At 29.3% G+C, this 23,475-nt stretch overlaps 1 protein-coding gene across 1 annotated transcript in view; it reads left to right on the forward strand.

The window, feature by feature from the left end:
- The window catches only part of LOC124354752 (hemicentin-2-like), a 52,257-nt gene that overhangs the window by 10,305 nt on the left and 18,477 nt on the right, over nt 1-23,475 (forward strand). Inside the window, exons 2-6 of the mRNA XM_046805438.1 lie at nt 15,399-15,531; nt 15,787-15,876; nt 18,475-18,680; nt 20,465-20,578; nt 21,278-21,481. Coding sequence (XP_046661394.1) covers nt 15,399-15,531; nt 15,787-15,876; nt 18,475-18,680; nt 20,465-20,578; nt 21,278-21,481 — 747 coding nt within the window. The remainder of the gene's footprint in view (nt 1-15,398; nt 15,532-15,786; nt 15,877-18,474; nt 18,681-20,464; nt 20,579-21,277; nt 21,482-23,475) is intronic.

The raw sequence follows: 23,475 nt of genomic DNA on the forward strand, positions 1-23,475 counted from the left end.
TTTCAGGCGACGCTATGGCAATTTATTCAAAGTTACTGGTCAGTTAACTTTGAGAATTTATTTGGAGAAAACGGTTGAACCCAGGTGCCAATCCATTTTTAATAATCGCGCTAGATATCGCATCGAACTGTCCCTAGCCTAATTTGTTTTTAATTTGTTTGACACCTACACTTATTAACATGGGTTTCCTTTACAATGAATATAAAATATAAAAAACACTATTTCCTACAAAACATTTTATTTTTACAGTTCCTATATAATACTAGCAACATTCATATAGTAATGTACCAATAGAGTTTTGCAGGTATGTGACTGAATTTAACCATCAGTCTTTATAGTTATAGAATATTTTTGAAATTTCGGATAGCACCATTATCTTATATAATATTCTTAATTTATCCTAAATAATACCTACCACTTCACATAAAAATTAGGAATATTAGTCTATTATTGAGAGTGAACATGATTTTGTTTAACCTTACAATCAACTTAAATCTTCCGATTCAATGGTGAAAAAGTTTGTCGATTTGAAAAGCAACGATATAATCTTACAATTTAGGAAAATTATCCCAAGAAATAAAATGTATGAATTCATATTTATCTGAATTCATATTATATGTATTGGAGATACTATTTTCACACAAATGTTCTTCTAAAAAGATTTCTGTAATCATGCTTAAAAAATAATACTTTATAATGATTTTTAATAAAAATTTCTATACATTTTCATTCATAAAGATAATCCACTATTAATAAAAGAGCCAAAACATCTATATAATAGAATCACAGTCACAGAGATCATGGTATATGTGGATTGAGGGAAACTGGTCATGGAGAGTATGTTATGGATGAAAGAGGAGGGAGATTGTTAGCAGAGTTGGATACCTAGAGACTCATCATTCATGTCCCTGTAGATGCAATAACCTCAAATACTACGCTGCCCTGATATTTAACATTGAGAGATAACTAAGTAAAACATTACATAGACAAGTAACTAAATAAAACCCAGTTTTAAGGTGTATTTTTTAGACTAACAATTAATTAGAAATACATTTTCAGACAAGTTATTTGCATTTGTATTTTTTAAACAAAGCACAATAGATAACAATTTTTGAGTTATATATTAAGAATTTGTATAATATAGCAAATCTTTTCATGTCAGTATATAATGGGTGTATGATATTACTATGAGTAGATATATTCAGGATGTATCATCTAAATAGAACGAACGAAAATCCAAAGTTATAGGTACAAATACTAAAAATTACTCCGTACCTATTATGTTTAAAGGGTAAAGACCAAATAATATGTGATACAAAAAATAAAAATTTATAATTTGAAGGTTTTTGTAATACAAAAAGATTAAAAAATATCAAAATACACCATTAAGAAACCAATTATAATGTATAAATATGAGGAATTTCAGAGCATATACAACAACCTTTAGTGGAAAACTAATAAGTAATGTGTTCTCAAAAATACGGAAAAAACATCTAAAAGGTCCAAATTTTTATTTATACATTATACATTACTTTTATTAAGTAACGTAGAAATAACATAGGTTTTGAATAACCTCGTATTTTAATGAATGGTTTTTAGTATTGCTGAATAATTATACTGTACTTTAGTTTTACAATAAGGATGTCTAATATTTATTTTTTTAATTTCGTGCAAGTTGTGGTTACAATTATTTGTTACGACATTACATTTTAGGGGTAATATTATTTGATCTGTTATAAGATAAAAAAATTACGGTGTAATTACTGGCATTTCAAGATGAATATTTTATAATTAGGCTTAGATTCAAAGGAAGCATTATGCGGCTTCATTTCCTTATTGATTTCATATATTATTTAGGAGCAAATCTGCTTTAATCTATCAGGTTTAATAGTTCATCGCTTTAGAAGGAAATAGTAAAAAAAAATACAAATTATGCAACATTTACGCAAATTCAACTTAATTTTATATAATTTATAGTGGTTATAAAACATTATTACTTAATATAAACTACCGTTGGCAAAATTCTCTTAATTTAGTGACAGTATTACCTAATTTAAAATTTCCAAATTGTAATGAAATTATAAAATGGATTTCTTTCAATATAATTAATAGAAGTGTAGTTTTTACACCACTCAAAAATCTATCTGTAAAAGAGAAATAAAATGTAAGGAAGGTTTTTATATAAATAAAAAATTCTTTTTGATATGTGAAATTATTGGATACCTGCCAAAGCAAACACTCCATTATTGCGTGCAATTCATTGTCTGCCATTCACGTCGGATTATTCCCTTTGACCTGATATTCACCCTGGCAGAGAGCTCAATATTTGCCATTAAGTATGGAATGCCGATTGGTTGTAAATCTATTCAGCGTTATAACTGAATGGTTATGTTGTTGTGTATTCCGCATAACACACATTCATTCCGCAAGTTTATATCGTTCAATGCATCACCGCCGACAGAATACCTTGTTAATACCTGCAGAACCATAAATCACAATGCTTTCGGAAGATATATAAAACACAACAAATATTTTACATATTTATTACATCTGATATTTTTTTAATTTTAAATGTAGATTTGGATATCCATTACTACGGTATCAATAAATATAACTTTAGTTTTTGTAGTAAAATTGTTTCCTTTTTTACTCCATGATATATAAAAATACTTAGCAAACGTGTACGAAAGAAACATAATAATGCGATAAACTGTTACAACCACCATTGTTATTGTGTAAAACATTTAGTTACTTGCTTATTTTATTAAACTACAGTGTAACAAATGTATCATTTATTTGTTTGTAATAAGTTTCTTTATAAACGATTTATTCTGTAATTTTTATGTTACGATCTTGTTTACCTTAGAATATAATAATTAGGATACCTTAGGTTATAAGAATAAGATGAAAATGATTTACTAACTCCTAGCCAAATGACATGGAGTGACATGAAATATTATCAAATTTAATGTTATAAACATTAAGTTTATTGTTCAATTCATTCTCGAGATATCGTGCGGAGCAACATATAATGAGATATACAGACTGGCAGACAGTCAGTTAAACATGCAGACAGAATGAATCTTTCCAAACCGCTGAGTTACAGATTTTGCTAACACTCAGACAATGGTAGTGAAATAGCCTTTAATCGTGAAATGCATCGATCATATCACACTAAATATTTTCATGGACTGCCACCTAATGGCACAGTGAATTTAAAATTTTGATTAAACTAAAAAGCAGCCACTAGTAGGTTATATTAGTCCTGACGTCTGCTGAACAAGGCTATCCCTGTCAGATGTCGGTCAGCCAAAGTTTCTTAGTTAAGTAACTTGGATAGACGCTCAAACGTCAGTGGTTATTAAATCGAGACTTTGGTATCGTATTTTTGTATTTTGGATCATTTGAGTTACGTATATTTCGTAAATTAGCAATATAATTCGAATTGAACTCGAAAATAAATGTAGTTTTCAGAAATAACAATAAGCTAGTATAAGAAGCTTTATTCCTCATATATATTATCATTCAATTATATAAAGAGCTTATATTAAACTAACGCCTTTTTGTTTTCATTATTTATATGTAAGTAAGGCGTAACCTGACATAATGGTAAATATTCCATTTTAGTTACATAATAATTTGTTTTTAACCAAAACGTAACAGAAACAGTTGTTATTTTATCTTATGCGCAGCCTAGGTTCTTTTAGTGCTGTTTCGACAGTGTCTGGAAAGTATAAATGGTTACGAAGGTTAGGTTCCTTTCTCAAAAACGCTTTAGTAGAGCTCGAAACCCGTACATGGAATAATTAATCCATATACGGGAAATATTCCAACATATGAAATATTTTGCTCCTCGGATACGTGGAAACCTTACACTCTAAATAAGAAGAAATCTTTTGTCTATAAATAAATGTAATGGCCGAAGAATAAACGCTTTAGTGGAGTTTCAGTTATACCGATTCGGATCCTGCTTTCCTTAAGACTGGAACAACCTCACCTAGCTTTTCATGGTTAAACTAATAGTTTATTCGTGTATGTTCCATCAGCAAGTGTTATGTGGCCAAATGCAGTGCTAAAGGTGAACCTTAATTGCGTGTTTTATCGAAATAAGAGGTTACATGTGCGAAACGAAGAGAAAAGGTCTAGACGAATGTATAAGCAAAGTGCTGTTTATTAATTGTAAATAAATCTGACAAATAAATAAATTGAGATTTAAGATTAATGTATAAATATATGTAAGGTTCATATCAAGGTAAAACGATATACACTGTTTCACGTTCAATACAAAAAGTTTAAAGATTGCTCATAGTGGAAAAAAAAAGTGTTGATCCTGTAAATAAAAGGTCGTAGGTTTGATTGTAAAGGGTATTAAGAGATGTTATTAAAGAATCAAGTAAAGTTGTTTGTTTGGTTCCAGAACAAACGTAGCTTAACCGATATAAAAGGACTTTGTAACAACCATACGAATTTTCAGGTAATTGTTTTATAACGAACAGTTAATCGGTTTTTTAAAAATGGTTCCTGAATAAAATGTGCCCATGTTATAGAACTTAAGTAAATCCATACGTCTACATCTCGCTGTTGGAACAGTTATTAGGGAAATTGGATCAGGCAATGCGGCTATAGAGCTCCACACCCATGTCAACTTCAGTTACTGTTCAGTGCACTGCGTCTGGTGCTGTTGTAGCAAACATTTCTAGCAAAACAAAACCGTTCGGAAAATGTTTTCTTTACAATGAGTTTTAAATACTTTGTAATTTCAAATCTCTGTTAATCTACAAAGTAAATGTTATACTACTTCAATATATACTATTTCTATACGTCTAAAACATTGCTACTTTAAAAAATATATTCAATGTATGCCACAAATAAATTAAATATTAGATTTATGAAATATGTTGCTATAGTGTTTGAGTTTTGACTAAAACATTAAAACAAGTATTTATTTCCTATGGTATGTCTATTATTTTTATAAAGGCTCAGATTTAATATTCTTGAGCAAACGTTAAGTACAGTTAATATTGACAGTCCATATTTATAATGGTGATTTTTATATAAAACTACATGAATATACTATGTATAATATATATATAATATATTATATTAATACATATGTATGGAAATTGTTGTGATATATATATATATATATATATATATATATATATATATATATATATACATTTATTTATATACTAGAATTATAGATAGCTTCACCCTAATTCCTCAGCAATTTAGTAAATTTAACAATCCATGTAATTGATTGACGAACTTCTTTAGACCAGCATGCTTCACGTCGAAACCTTAGTTCTTAGCTATTTTAGTAAAAGCATTTGTTATAATACGATCGCTTAAAAAATGGAGCAATGTCCTTCCATTATTTTATGTCATTCAAAAACTGCATCTAGAGTGTGGTGTATTACTTTGGAATTTAATTTGCAGGTAACCAGGGCTTCACATGCAATTTAGCAGGTTTTCACTTCCATGAACACTTATAGATTGAGTGAATTTTATTCTTGAAGCTAATGTTCTTTGCCTTGTTCTCACGATGAAGAAAATACATAAAAAAGTAAATGAAAGAAGTGAAGTTACTATCAAGCTTAATATATGCTTTAAATTATAATAAAATCAAATTGAATATATTGGTTAAATTTATTAAACATTTGGTTATACTATCATAAAACTATGTAGACACAAAATGGTTGAATACATCTAACAGGATCGTTTAAAAATTATAATTTGTATTCTAAAATGTAAATATAGACTATTATGGTTTTTTGCAACCTCATAGAACATTGGAACATAGCCAAGATGGTTTTCAAAATACAAGTAGTCCTATATTCATACAATGGACTCTTAAATAGTCCTTGTAAAATTTACGTGAAATCGGTAGAACAGTTTACGCGTGAAACCCTAACAAAAAAAGCTCACTGTGACATTTGTAATATTATTATGATATATGTGTTTGTTTTTATTATTTTTTGAATATGATTTTGGTGAAAACAAGTAACGAAAAACTAGCACATTTATAATCCTAACTTAAACTCATTCAAACATTTTAAGCAAATGTTACTAATTATGTACAAAAGGTAGGCTACATAGTTTCCTTAAGAGATTTGTTTAACATTTTCCCACAATTTTAATAAGTAGTTTTAAATAAAAACATCAATTGAATAATTTGTACGAAAAAAAAATATATATATATATGTGTATGTGTGTGTTTGTGTGTGTGTGTGTGTGTGTGTGTGTTTGTGTTTGTTAAATCTTATGCAATAGCCAACCGTATACATTGTATACATCACAGTACCACAAGAAAATATAATCGTCATGAAACCTCATTAAGAATGTTCCACGTCTTGACACATGCATAAAATAATATTGTTTTTAAATGCTCTTTTGTTTTCAACTAAATAATGTTGGTTAATTTCACTGAATAAAAGTCACACATTGTCTACTATTTCCCAACTTCTGCTTAGAACATGATATATAGTTATCCTGTTCTGAGTATGTACTATGAATTCTGGGAATTGTACGAAGTACTTGAAACAAACAGATATTTAGTCAGTTGGTTTGAGTTGATCCATCGTCGAGTATTTCAGCCGCTTCCTACGACGACCCTTGAGTGAATGCCGTGTTTGTTTAGGTCCTCGACCCAACACTGGAATATATTAGGTGCTTGTGGTATTAACAGCTCGGAACCATTTTTGAATCGATAATAGTATATTCAGAAGTAATAATCAGTACAGTAATAGTAGTCTACATCATTAAAATTATAAGTACAGTAATAATAATAATACTTCATAAAATGATAATTACGAATATAAGCTATATCGTAGCTTATATTCATATACTATTACTGTGATATTTACGATATAAAATAATATATATATATATATATATATGTATATATATATTATTTAGATTTTTATATTATATAGCATTCCTGTAATTACTAACGTAAGATTAATTTTATCATTGTGAATCAAATTAAAACGGTTTATTATTGCTATTTTAATAACTCTACATATCTAAGAATATTTTGAAAAAGAAATGACATGGATTAGTTACATTCGGCTATTTATCAGCTACGTACATATTTATTAGTTGATTATTTGTAAATCCTAGCACTCTGAGGAGATGGAAAACCTTCAGTTCTCTAAGGATGTCAGTCTAAGATGTGCGTCTTTCTATTTTTCTGTATAATATTTCGAAAAGAAATTATCATAAATTATAAATATAGCATGAATCTTTATTTCAATATAGAATATATCTAGTTTTTATGATGATGTATTCATCTCTATAGGATTTAGCAGAGTGGTAGTATAGCCTAATTTCGTACAGAATATCTTTTTACCTAGCCTATTAATAGGCTTTATATTTATCATAAATCATTATAATGGCGCATATACTTATTGCATAATCAAACTTTATTTCAGTGGATCCTGAAAATTAATTGTTTGAATGATTGAAATTGTATCGCTCAGGGAGTCTGAAACATTCCTCTTCTATCTTTCTATATAGTGTCTGTTTGTATGATTTCTTAAGGATATCCAAAGAACGAATTGAGGATATACATTACTACATCTATATATATATGATCGTGTTTAATTTTTTTTGCTTGTACATGTAATTTAGCTGTTCCTTAGCTTCATCTAACTGTCCACCGGGTATCTATTAAAAAGTGTAATCTGCACAATTTAAAATTGTGCATGAAACCTAGTAATAGGTATACGTAATTTTAAGATGATGCAAGTCTCTAAATAGGATTTTTTGAACAGGATTGGATCCTTTCTTTCGGGGTGCGTAAATATGTGCATAACATATTACATATACTTATAACATTTAACTCAACTTTTAATGATGGTATAGGACGAAATATACATTTTGTTTAAAACATTTATAACAGTTTATAATACATTCAATGGTTGATATTAATTGTAGGATAAACATCACGTTAGTGAATACCACATTAAAAGAACATTAAAAATAATTTTACTATCATTTTTCAGGGCGACTGTTTTCCACAATATGTAGACAAATATATCTTCTTTTGAAGACCACTCGACAATATGGCTACCATCCACGTTCTTTGGAAAATGCGGCTTGATGATAAATTCATCGTTTATTTGTGTTCTTGTTACAAAAACAGATTAGTACACACTTATGTTCAGTAATCTTAAAAAGTTCACTTCGGTGTCGGAATATTTCTGTTCAATCTCATTTATCTACTAGAAAAAAAAAAAAACAAGTATAACGTTTAAGGTAACAATTCAGTTCGATAAATAATTTAAATTGTCATGTCCAAATGATTTTTATTTCAAATGTATATTTCATGAACTTATATTGTATACATACTGTTAAATTGATCATTTTGCGCAGAGTTTGTTTTCGCTTATACCAAAATCTTTCCCAATAAATAAAAAATGTTTGCAACATTGCAATAATTTTTTCGATCCACAGAGCTAGTAGTTAAATTATTATTTGTAGATTTATTCTCTAACGTTTTTTTTACCTTTTTATAAGTCACTTTATAGCGTAAGTATTGCAGTACATTTATCATTTCTGGAAGATAAGAAATCATGAGACACGGCGAAAATATAATATCACTTTATTTAATTGTTGTTCAAAATAAAACAATAAACTCCAACATTGGTACAAACTTCCTCCCTTAAAATACATTTAACAAGGTGTTTCCACGATATTAAAGGTATTGGAAGTTCTTTGGGAAAAGTTTCAAGTACATTTTATTTTAAATGAGATTTTAAGTTTTAATTCCTGTTAATTTCAGTTTAACTTTGAAGTTTAAAGCGTTTCAAGGATTATATATTATAAAATAAACAAAACGATACTTTAAAAATATTTTTTTTTTTCAAAGTTAAATAAAAATCTCATAGTCGAAAAATGTTTTTGATATAAATAATTTAATTTTTTAAATAGGATATTACACAAAATTTATAATAAATTTGATAAAATAAATAATAATTAAAACAGCTTCTTTGTAGTATATCTTCCTGAATTATAGGAAAAAATAATTTATACTTATCTTGAATGAATTTGATCCTTTTTACATTACATATTACTAGTTATAAAGAAGCACAAAATTCTAGTAACTATACTTTCTTGAAGGAGCCTTTGATGCAAACCTTCCTTATAAATTATGAAAGAAACCTTACTAAAGATACATGTGTCTTTACTAATGAAAAACAGAACTTTCCCCGCCCACTAATTATGAATATTAACATATCCTCCTCGTTCACCAATTATGATAGCAAGTTTTATCTTCTATTTCAATGGTCATAAGACAAATTTGGTTTCTTCTATTATATACGATTCTAATAATTAAATTTTTTTATTTGCCAGTTTAGGACGGTCTTTTCATAAATTAAATACTGAATATTTTAAACCAAAACAAATTAAAAATATACCGAGTTGAATTAGGGTTAGAGAGACGTGTATAGTAGAGAGGTAAATGGACATAAATAATGTACAATATTGAATGTGTTACATAAATGTGAATTAATAAAAGTACCAAGATCATATATCTAATAATGTAAATTAATATAAATTTGACTCACGTACCAGACTATGAGTTCCCCTGCAGAGAATGTCATAAACAAGACTATATCAGGGCAATGTGTGGGAAGGAGAAGAGATTGTACACAGTGGAGAGAGGTTAAATATTCATGGCCTAAACTTTAGCGAAACCTATCACTTGTGGGACTCGATAAATAACACTTCTATCTGTATGCATGTATGTCTATTTGCTTTTCTGCCCGAACTATATCTCGAAAACTAACTCGCCTATAGAATACATGAGGGACATTAATTTGGAGATGGTGGATGCCACTCAATAGAATTAAACTGAGAGTTAACGCATATTTTTATATAAATTATATCGGTAGCTATGATAAAAACAATAAAATACCATAATAGTTATTTTACTAAACAAAATCAATACACCCATAAGAATATTGAATAAGTGAACAAATATAGTCAAACTACATGCAATTATGCGTGTAACTACAGACATCATATACTTTCATAATTATTGTAGTAAAAAAATTAAATACTGTATAAAGGAAAACTAAATATACGACTGTTTTGCTAGGAAAACACCTTTTTATGAACATTGAACGTATAAACTGTTTGCAAACTTCTTTAAAAGGTACAGTTTTTAAATTTGTGTAATGTAAATGTACAGAAACTTTTATATACAACCATCCTCTATGTACCAATCCATTGTAGCGGTTATGTCTGAGTATATACATGTTGTTAAATCTAAAATATATTAAGTTGAATTAATCGATTGTAACTAATATCTTACTAGGAACCTTGTTTCGTGCCACCTAACTCTTTAGGACCCACATGAAAATATTTATGCTCTTAGAGATCCTATGTCACTAAACATAATAATTTTACTAAACATCAAGATCACTCTCTAATGTAGGAAATAAATTTTTAATGGATAATTACATTCTGGCATGGAAAATATGTTTTAGATTAGTCTCAGCTACAGTTCATATTAAATGGCCCAACATCATATCGGTATACAACCCTTTATGTCATGTGCCCTTAGTCACTAGGGCAGCATGCAACTCCAGGAAGTTATCGGCGGATTACATTATACACTTCCTGAATATCTTATATAAGCTCATCCTCAGTTTTAAGACCGAAATTGTTACGGGCTGAGCGTCAGCAAGGAATATAACTCTAGGGTCTTGGCAAAATTAATGTTTGTCTATTTATCTGTGTGCCTACACTATCTGATTTATAGACTTTACTTCTTCATCAAGCTTCATTACTATATGGATAAAACTGCTGCCTATGATCGTACACGTCACACTACGAGATTTGCCTGAGCTTTATCAAATATTTTTAAATTGACATTCTGGAAACGAAAAAAACCGTACAGTAAATCAAATTTTAAACAAACAGAATTCTATTACATGCAATTTTAGTATACAACATAGTAATACCTGTAGCAAACCTATTTAAAAAATGAGCTTCTTATTTGAACTTTGCATGTAATAGAACAAAGGCTGTGAAGGAAACAGAATTTTCCCGGACATTTGCCATCGTTCAGTGAAACAAGAAATCAGTAAAACTACGTTTCGAGATCTGCAATCTGATCTCTTCTTCAGGTAAAGAACTAACCTAATACATAATTACAAACTAGGTTAAAATAAACAAATCTTACCAAAGCGTTGTGGCACGCCTAAGTCAGGAATCACAACCTACATGTTGTTTGTTAACTTCACTAACTCTATAAACATGCACTTAATAAAAAACTATACAAAACACTAATCATTAAACTTAACTATGGAAATTTAGCCAGCCGTGACGATTACCATTGGCTAGTCCCTCTGGTCAATCGTAGGTGGTTAGTATACGAGTGAAGACGTATTGTGACCTGTATTCCGTAGTTAAGTTTTAATGATTAGTGTTTTGTATAGTTTTTTTTTTAAGTGCATGTTTATAGAGTTAGTGAAGTTGACAAACAACATGTAGGTTGTGATTCCTGACTTAGGCGTGCAACAACGCTTTTGTATGATTTGTTTATTTTAACCTAGTTTGTAATTATGTATTAGGTTAGTTCTTTACCTGAAGAGAGATCAGACTGCAGATCTTGAAACGTAGTGTTACTGATTTATTGTTTCACTGAACGATGGCAAATGTCCGCAAAAATCCTGTTTCCTTCACAATCCTTCCATCGTCAAAAATAACCTTTAAACAAAGAACAAAGGCTGTTACGTAAAAGATGTTGTGGAACACTTCAACTTTGTTTGCAAATTATAATGGCTTTGGGTAGGATTTGAAGGAAGTATGCTTGGTTTGCAAGGTCATTTCCATAGAGGTCAATATGATATTATGTGGGATTTTGAAAGTTAAGAGAAGTCACAATATTTCATACATTGAAAGTTCAGTTTATAATAATTTTAGGTAGATTATTTTAAGTTTATAGATTAAATCTAACTCCTGTTTTCTGTAAGTAATAATTGTGGATGAACAGGTTTTGTTTATTATGCAAGGGTTGTACAACCTTCTTTATTTAAGTTTCTTCTAGTATTTCTCCCACTTCTAATAATATTTAGTTATATTCTTTTCGGGATGTTTTGTATACTAGTAAACTACATATTCCTTACAATATTATTGTGAAGATTCCTACTCTGAACTTTCATACTGACGTTAACCGAGTCGCAAACTCTTTCCTTTAGCCTCTAGTCCCTAATACTGAGTAAATACGACAATGTTCGAGACCGACATTTAGTGAGATTATATTTAAACAAGTGAAAAAATGCAAATTTCCTAAATAAACTAAAGAACTATTTAGTACAAAATAATCCAGATATGCCAAAAGGCGAAGTTCCACTTTAAAATACAATTATTTTACTGCCAATCAACGTTACAAGATAATGTAAATAATTTGGTGGCCATTCTAAAATAACTTTGATGATAAATGTGTTGAAAAAAGTATGTTTTACAAGAACTTTATTATTGTATGTGTATATAGTCATATACATGAATAAATAAATAAAAATAACATAAATAATGTAAAAATTAGACGTATTTTAAAATTAACATCTACAAATCGCAAATAAATAAGTGTCTCCATCCAAAGCATTTTTGTAAAATCTCAAAATTTAGATTTTTAAAATGCAAAAAATATTTTACCTAAAAGTGGTAAATATTTGTTATTGCACATTGTACATGTATATATATATATGGTATATATATTGAGTTTTACATTGTAATAAACTTATTACAAACGTAGTTTTGAAAGAAAATTTCTACAACTTGTAAACCTTTATGTGCATACGTTATTAACATGGAATACGTGCTGTATTTAATACTCAAATTATTTAAAATTGCACTAACACTTTTCATTCTAAAATGTGATAACTTTGAAATATATTGTACTCTGCTCAAACATGGGTATCCTATATTATTTGTATGAGTATGACACAGGTTTACATTACTAAATGTACGGAGAGTTAGAATGTCGTAGTCTTTTATTCATACTTACAATATAGTATTATATGGTTGTATATAAATTATTTCTCTGACATACTTATCATTAAAAAACTTATTTGATATGCTCTTTAATTCTATATAATATATATGATTTTTAAAGAGTATTAATGTAAAAAAAACTTTGTACCTATATATTCTGCATAAAAATCAAAAGTCATGTCCACTGCAAAAGCGAAAAAAGCTACACAATCAGAGCAGAAGGAGAGGATTCTGCTAAGAGTATAAACTTAGGCAAAAAAGCGCTGGAGTGTGTTATAACGATCTACCTGCAGACGTCATTAACGTTTGAGTTATTCTTTGCAGGGTCATTTACACTGGATATATTGAGAAAGTTTTATGGTTAGTATTTTCGATTTCAAAAAGCGTCCGCCACAAATCATTTACCTCTTACTGAGTTTTCTTCCTAATTATTTTTAATTAGTAACTAAGATTCATTTTATTATTTCATTTAGTATGTTTTGAGTTTATATACTTGTATTATTCAGTGTATGGAGAAGAATTTACATCCCTCTTATGGAAATAAGAGTCGAGTAAAAGGAATATTTATTACTTCCGTAATGTTTAATTATTAATTTATCTTTATGTATTATTATATCATGCTTTGCTTAATATAACAACATTTAATACATCTTTCCTTACACTTCGTGTAGTAGGATAAATAAAAACAATATTTTTAATCCAACGCTGTCGTTATTATTAACTGCAATAATCAAGTACCTTCTTCTCAGCAATATAAATTAGAGTATTTTTTAATTTGAAATATTCATTAATTGATAAAAGTTCAATTAAAAAGTACTTTTTGTAAGTCTAAAATTATATCTTTAAAATCACATGTTGACTAAATATAGCATAAATTACCATAATTTTGGGCGTTTCCATTTTATTTTATAAAACATTCAAATAAATTTGAAAATTAAAACATACGTTATAAAGCCAGTAAGTTGCATTGGATCGGTTGTATACTCAATGTCTAATATAAATTCACTAAACATCTTTTTTGCATTAGTTCAGTCATTTTATCATTCTGAAGATTTAGTTATCGAAACAAAAAAGCAAATATTCGTTATACTACCGGAGTAATGAAGCTTCTACCATTGCACCATATTTTATAATAATACAACTCAATCGTACTTTTTAACTAACTTTTGAGAATACTACTATACAGTTGAACCCGTTGTTTATAAATAAAGAGGAATAACAAAATACTTATCACTTATTCTATTTCTTAGTTTCATTCCGACAAGAAATAAAACTGAACTATTTCATTAAATGTTCTAATCAAGTCCATTCTACAATATATATACTTTCCAGCGTATCTCTCTCTGTTTAATTACTTTCCATTCCACTTTCTGTAAGATTTATTGTTCCTACAAGCCTTACAAATGTTTTCCTGATTATGCTATCCATTTGCAATGCTCGTAGCCTGACTAAATTTGGGTTTTAACCCTTTCACTGGATTTTGTACTGAGCAATTTTGTTACTTTAACATCAATAATACACTAACATTGTTGCAGTTAAAGTGTGATAATCTAATGATCTGGACCGATAATCAATCCTTTCTTCATTTTCAGTTAAATATTTGTTTTTTCTAAGTAATCACAGATCCTAATAATTGTGTATATGTATGTTTGTATAATGGTAAAATCAATATCTCTCGTGTATAACCTCATGCCAGTTACAAACCTACAAACCACATCATATACTTCTAAGTGTACATATTACGTATTTATCATATAATATCCTTCTAAAAGTAATTTTTCATATGTATCATACATGAGAATATTTTATATTTTTTTTTATAGTATGTTATATAACTTTTTCTACTCGAACCACGAATAGCATTGCAACAAGAATTTACGGTTCTATTTTACTCTGTATTTTAAAAACCATCTTTAGTCAAAATCGGTTAAACCGAAAATCCCAATAAAACACATTTACTGTAGAGTTATTTTGGAAGTATCGAGCTTTACCATGATTGTTTAAACATAGTTAAGAAAAATATGATTGATGTAAAACTTATTTAATAAGTTTACATCAATAAGTTAAATAATAAGTTTTTTAATAAGTAGCTACGATGTCTTTGGTAATAAAATTTAGTATGCCATTTTCTTCAAAGCTACTTTTTTCTTGACATTATCTAGGGATTTAGTATCATTTAAATTAAATAAATTTAAATATATCGTTTTGTGACTAAGCAACTTTGAGTTTATAACGAAATTGTTGATATCTTAACGTTTTGTTTATATGATGTGTAGATTTATGTTTTAAATTTAAACTGTGAGACTACTATATCATTTTATAGACTTGGTTATACAGAATATTATCACTTTTCATGGTCTTATCTGTAAATTTTCGTCTCATTGTTTCAGTGCGATTCGAAGAAATTGAAGTTGTACTGGGTTCCATGGCCAAGCTACCATGCGACCTTGTACCTCCAGAGGATGACGATAGTGTGGCCCTAGTTATATGGTATAAGGACGACGATAAGACCCCTATATACAGGTAAGTACTCGGGTTGCATGACCAAGCTACCATGCGACCTTGTACCTCCAGAGGATGACGATAGTGTGGCCCTAGTTATATGGTATAAGGACGACGATAAGACCCCTATATACAGGTAAGTACTTGGTTGCATGACCAAGCTACCATGTGACCTTGTACCTCCAGAGGATGACGATAGTGTGGCCCTAGTTATATGGTATAAGGACGACGATAAGACCCCTATATACAGGTAAGTACTCGGGTTCCATGACCAAACTACCATGTGACCTTGTACCTCCAGAGGTATGACGATAGTGTGGCCCTAGTTATATGGTATAAGGACGACGATAAGACCCCTATATACAGGTAAGTACCTCACGTTCTATGGCCAAGCCACTATGTGACCATGTATCTCCGGAGGATGACTATACACTAGTTATTAGGCAAAGGAAGACGATAAAATCCCTATACTAGGTGTTCCAAAGGGTGTCACAAACTTGATAATAAATAAATTATTTTTTATATTATGCATTTTTTTTACTGCACCGGTGATTTTGCTATTTTACTTAAAAAGTTTAAACCAACGCTATTTTTTATATAAAAGAAAATAAAACAATTATGTTTTTAATTGTTCTCTTATCTGTATAATCCAAGTGAACAATTAAGTTTCTTTAGTTTTACTAGTTTAAGAGAAAATAATATATTACATAATTATAAAAAATACAAAATAGTGGCTAGCGGCTAAACGAGATATTTCCTATGTTTATTTGACATTTTTCGTTTCATATGACTAATACTATTACCCACAGAAGATTTTGATACCCTTTTTTGAGTATCCTGTATACAGGTAAGTACACGGATTCCTTTAGCAAGCTACCATGTGACCTTGTACCTGCAGAGTATGACGATACCGTGGCACTATTTGTTTCGTACAAATACAGTACGATAAGAGGTCTATGTGCAGGTAAATATTCTGTTGCCTTTTACAACCGAAGGTCTACTTTTTCATACGATGAATATTAATATTGGCTACTATGTAGCTACAACTGTAAGAAGTTACTTATTTGCAGTGATGTAAACCCATACTATCTAATAACAATGACAGAAATACAGTAATTATTTAACAGGGAAAACTAATATTGACACTATTAGTTAAAAAATTAACGTCATTAAACCTATTTACCATTTATTTAGAAAGTAATAAGTATTCTTTGGTAAAAAAATTCTAGAAAAACTAATCCACAAACTAAGTATCTTGAATGGAGTAGCAATCGTTAGGTGTGATTTACGAGCTAGTGCTGAACTTCAGCGTGAGGTATGGATGAGTTGAAGTGGCCGGCTAAGTACCCACATACACATGAAGTGGCTCATACACAAGGGTCACTTTTGGCGTCCTTCGTTAACGATGGACATTCTGAAAATATTTGTTTTAGTAAAAATAACTTTCTTAGTTTTTGTCAAACTGTATATATGTATTTTTCATTTAATTTACTTTTCCAACCATAAAATAGCATTTAACGTATCTCTATTATACGGGTAGGTAGATTATAACTGAAGTTATATATCTCAATACTATATCATATATGTGTTTTATATAAATGTTATAAATTTATTTGATATCGTCAACCCCATATTATTTAGTATCTAGACATTTTATAATTTCTGGATGCAGTCTTATAAATAAACACACCTATTATATCGAAAATTTTATCCAAGGATCTCGATGAAGATCTTTAAAATAAAACGATTTATGATGCTATTATAAGGAAAACAGTGATTTTAGAGGTATCGATTATATTACAATCAGCTGTGGTATTGGTTGCATTATTCTGGAAAGGTAACCTTTAATCACGGATTACTTAAAAAATACGATCATAATAAAGCAATTTTTAATATCTTTAACAATGTGATATCCATGTGAAACAATGTTAAAGTATATACATCCTTACATGCTAACAGGAACATTCTTATCAAAGCTCCATTGCTGACAAAGTAATGTTAATGAAAAGTAGAGCGTGTATATGTAATGTGCAAGTAGGTTCTTACTTTTAAATATATATTGTGAAATGCACTAAGATTTTATTATTCATCTGCTTGTATTAGACAGTGTGAAACATATACAACCTATTATATTTTATTCGTAACAAAAATAACATAATTTTTAATAACTGTTAGTTTGGTAGTTATGTTTAGTTTTATAAACAAAGATTTATTTTCTGTATATGGGTTTGAGTTTATAATTAAATAACAGATTGTAAAGTGACGGTATTAAAATAGAGTTAATCTAACAATATCAATGTGTATTGATGTTTAACGATAAATATATTGATATATAATAACTAAAACAAACTCTTAGTTGAAGATTCTTGTCTTAATTTGAAAGAACACTAATCTAGGTTTAGTTATTAACCATAGTACGGTTCAAATAACATCTTTAGTTTTATGATTACGTCTTTTGAAATCTGTATTTCTTTTCTCAGTGGATACAACAAGGTCCCATCCTTAAAGTTACGTTTATTTTTAATTTGCCTTATTATGAATAGCCACTAATTTCGTAATAAAATTCCTATTCAACTCATACCTTAACCCAAGATCAATTTTAATCAGGGTATCCTGGTTATCCTTAGGGTTATATAATGTGTTATATTATAGCAAATGTGACTTATTTAGTATATTTTATCCTCACAATAGTTTATATTTTTATGATAGTAATAAGAAAGTTCATATTATAATAATACTTTTAACAAATGCACTAGCATTTTATCTGGTTTCGCCCCGGGGCGGGGGCTACTTTATATAAATTTTCTTAAGAATAAAGTAATGTAGGTTGAAACTATAACAAATAAGTAATGGTTTTCATAATTTAACTCAACAGGTAACGACTTTTTAACCAAGAACTATGAAGAAATATACATTGTAAGCAGCTGGATAAAAACAGTACGTGATTTGTATGACATGTTCCAGCATGGATGTGCGAGAGAGGGATCTACACAAAGGAATACACTGGGCCGACGGTGACCTGGAGGGCCGGGCACAGTTCTCTAGTGACCTCTACCAGGCGGCCCTCACACTGGCCAACTCCAGGGGCTCGGATACGGGTCTATACAAGTGCCGGGTGGATTTTAAACACTCTCCCACCAGGAACAGCTTGGTCAACGTTACAGTGATCGGTATGGATGAGACATTTTAATATATCTAAGTTAATAATCTCACAACAACAATTAATTTTAATTCCAGTTCGTTAAGTTCTAAGTGGAAAAGACCAGTACGAATGAGTTAGATACTAGAATGTAAATTTAATGAAATAAATAGCTAATAGGATATTATTAATTATTTAAACCAAGACAAATTTATCGAGATATGCTTTACTATATTCAAAAAGACAACACTGTTATTCATTTCGATTTTGTATGGTTTTATTATTTTTTGTCGTTGTTGTGTAGTTTGAATGTATTGTTAATAAAATAGTATTTTTTACGAATTTTTACTTTACCAAGTGAAGTTAGTATTACATATAGATTTCGCTCTGTATTCTATAAATGTTAGTGTTTACTAGTTGAAAGAGAAAAAAGGAAAGAAAACTTTCATTTCACAGGGCTGTAAGGGCTAAAAAAAACCTCTCTCTGACACTTATTGGCGAGACAGTACATTATGTACGGTAGAGTTGTAGCATAAGTATGTCTATCATACACAGTAGTCTACACAATATTCAAAAAGAAATACTTTTTATGATTTAATATTTAAAGAACTTTTTCATAACTTTCTGATATACGAGAAAAGTAATAGAAACATGTTAATCGTTTGTATGTTAAAATATTGATAAGTCACGTATCAGCGACTTTGCTTTAACTTTTTTATTCAATATATATCGTTATATCTTACAAAAATATTCATATTTTCCATTGCGTTCTATGCTAAACTTGTATGTCATGATTTTTTGAAACTTGACGATGTATTTAAATCCTCGACACGTAGTGTTTCAAATACTTTAGTATACATTACATGTAGAGTTTCATAATAAAATCTAAAAGGAACATGTTGCGAAGTGTGTCACGAAAGATTCTATATGTAGACTTTAAAATTTTAAACTTTGATTAATCTGTAACAATCTGGGCTGTTTTGATAAAAATGTCTATTAAAAAGTTATTGCAATATCTAACTTCATTACATGTACATTTAATCACACTTCGACCAACCAATAGTGTGTGAGTATAACATGAGTGATGTGAAATGTAGAGGATGTTTTAAATGAAAACTTACTTAATCTGAAGGTAAAAAAGTTGAAACAAACTATTTTATAACAGGTATATTTTTTCAACTTACAACTTAATTTATCGAAAACCATCTAATTTGTTTGTGTATACTCCTGAAGGATTAAAAAAAAATATTGTAAATTCAATGGCATTATGATAAATTAAGTTGTAAATTGAAAAACTATACGTTATAAAATTAGTTATTTAAAATTACAGTATAGCCTAGTATCGGAAACTGGCCAATAGAATTTAATTTTAAAACCAATTCCTACACTATTAACAATAGTTATTCACACATGTGATTTGTACGCTACTTAATTTGAACTTATATGACCAATTTCGACTGCAGATTAAACATTTAAAATTACAACAAATTATTTTAAATCCAATTAGTTTAAAACTTGATTATCTAAACTTTTAACAATAGTTATTCACACATAGAAACACAACCTTTTGATTTGTATGCTACTTAGGTTATTTAAGGTTATGCGACCAATATACTCACTTCATTAAATTTGCAAAATGAGTTCAATAACTTCAATAAATAACTATAGTTTTTTATGCACTTCAAACATTTTCAATCTCTATTAATGTATTATTACAATATTAGCACTTGTTTAAAGACATTCTAAAGTAATGAGAGATTGTCTAAATAATTTATTTCCTAAAATTTATTTCTAAGGGGCTTATGAACATTTCAGTTCCTCCTGAAGATATTCATTTGGAGGACTCCGAAGGTAACCTCATCACGTCCAGGACATTGGGTCCGCTGCCGGAAGGGATGCCTTTGCAAATTAACTGCATCTCCGCAGGAGGTAGATTGCGTTTTTTTTTTTACCTTTTCGTACTTTTTTCCAAAACTGATATTTTATAATAAAATAGTAGTGTGTGATAAAAGGAAATGAAGAAAAATGATAAAACGTCTTTTACATTAAAGTGTATACTGTTGTGTTGTGTTGTGTTATCAACTGTGTACTGTAAACATAATGTTATACAACTGGTATTTTTACACTCTGCAGCCGTTCAAGTTGACCAATATTGTCTTTTTTGTAGAATGTAACAGTTTCTTTTGTTAAAAAACCAACTGTTGAACCTTGAAATTAAAAATACATGTTTATATATTATTTATAAACTTTAATAGATACTATTATAAAAAATAATATTATTTTTTTAAAGTTAAACATTAAAAGTTTTTTTTTAATCAATTTTATACCGTCAGTTTACAAATTAAAAAATAGGCAGGCTGAAACACGTATTATGCATTTTTATGGAAATTTTATATTTATTTCCCGTATAAATTCTACGAATGATTATAAAACGTGTATGTTCCATTCAAATTCTTTCTCTGTAATTGAACGTGTTCGTGTGAAAACATTTTATTTGTTTCCATATAATCCCCTCTCACATACCTTCTCTTGTTCTTGGTGAGTCAGAAAAAATAAATAACTATAACGTCTTTGTCTGATATTTACTTGTACATAATATTCATACAAAAAACTTTTTCATCTCTGTAGGAATGCCAATTCCTCGCGTGTCATGGTGGTACAACCTGACGCTGCTAGATGACTCGTATGACGTGCTACAAGACGGCCGGGTGCAGAACAGCTTGGCTTTAGACAAGACTGAGCGGGAACATCTCCATGGGGTTCTCACGTGTCAAGCGCTCAACAGCCCTTTTGTCGTGCCGAAATCCACTTCTGTCTCCATCGACTTGTACCGTAAGCTGATTACAAGCTAAGCACCCTTTGTCGCCGACAATCTGCTCAACTTCTTTCTTTTATTGTTCACTTTCATTACTTTCTTAATCCTCCATTGAAGTCTAACAGGTAGATTCTTAATTGCTAATAGTGAAACCTACCGTTGTAGAGGTTTCAAAATTTTATTTCTCTCTGTCCACAAGATATCTCGAAAACTAACTGACCAATGGGTTTGAAATTTGCATGGGTTCATTTCTCTATAATCCACACCAAGTCTGGTGATGCGTCTTGTTATTCTATGGAATTTTGCTCAGAGTTACAAAATACTTTTACCCATATGAATAACTGTGAGGGCAACTAAGGAATACAAAAATAATTAAACTTGGAAACAAGTTATGAGATTTTAACATTTATTATAATAACGTGTATAGTGTTAATTTTTCAAAATATACCATGCAATACCTTCATTGGTGATCTGTTGGGTAGACTTTTATTATTTAAACTTTACTTTGTAACCCAACTTAATGAAAGAAAATACCACTTTATATAATCACAGGATAATATATATATATATATTCTTTAGAGTCTAAATTTTAAATAACACTTAGTTTTAGATGGTCACGAATAAGAGGTATATAATTTCCAACCATGCAATGTGGCTTTGCGTCAAAAAAGCCTATCAGTCAGCAAACTGGCTCAATTTGTCTTTTGTTGAGTTGGGGTGTGTACATTTAGTCTTTGTATTCTCGTAAGAAATAACGAGAGTAAAATATGCAATTACGAAAGTAAAATCGGTGCTAAAAATATGTAATTTACATGCAACCCCATCAAATTATTATAACGTGACGCCAGGTATGACGTACACGTACCTCGTTTAAAGTAAAGGCAAACCAGGACCGGAGATATTTCACGTTTTATTAAATATCAGCAGTAAATGGGTTCGGGAGTAGTACTCATGTAGTGCTTGCAAAATGTAAGATATCTTATGTAATACAACTATGTAATAACATTGGGCCTACCTGGTATTTCTCTTGTCTTATTGACAATAACGTGGAAAATGTTAACAATGATCCAAAGTAGTATGAAGTGCGTTTCATTTTTATATAAACATAATGTTCTTTTCTTCAAACATGGCGTACATAAAAGCTACCTAATAAAAAGTTTAAATGTGTAATAGATATTTGCTATATTGCTAGGAATGAAGTTTCAATACCTTATTAATCAAATTTAAATCCAATCTGTTTGATTTGCTTACATAGAAGTGTGGAAAGTTTATTTATACTATACATTTAATTATATTGAAATATATAACTCTACGGAATTCTTTAATTTTTTTGTAGTGTTAATAGTAAACTGCATTCTATTCTTTCTCGGGTCTTATGAATTAATTGTTATGTCTTTTGTAAATTTATTTATAATGCGTATAATATTATCTCAATGTAATTACAATGATTTTAAAATCACTCCAATGGTCAATTCCTAAATATTAAACGAGTTTCAAAATTAGTTCTCGAAATTTTGCTAAGATGACACAACTTAACAACATAAAACATTAAAAGTGTGTGATTTTTATTTATATAGTATAAAATAATAATAATTAATTTTTGCTATAGTACATCATTGCATTTAATACGTAAGACTTCCTTGTTTGTTACGCAATACGTAGAGAATAATGTTATATAGAGAGGTGTACTTACAAAAGGACACAATATAAAGATATGCTCTTTCGTATGTTTATATAAACAACATTTATGTTTCTTGTAATATAAAACAAAATTGATACCTATATTTGACAAACCGATCATAATTATTAAGGTTTACTCACAACACGCATATGTACAGTAACTATGTTATAAACACTTCCTTAAAATAAAGTACTCCAAAATGGCTTTAGCATTTGACCTTTTAAAGACAAATTAAACCACTTATATGTTACATGTCAACATCAAAATTGACCCTAATTTTGGATTTGCACTTTAGCTGTTAAACATTCAGGGAGAAGCTTATAACCTTAC

Source organism: Homalodisca vitripennis, chromosome 1, assembly GCF_021130785.1.
Source record: "Homalodisca vitripennis isolate AUS2020 chromosome 1, UT_GWSS_2.1, whole genome shotgun sequence".
NCBI lineage: Eukaryota > Metazoa > Arthropoda > Insecta > Hemiptera > Cicadellidae > Homalodisca > Homalodisca vitripennis.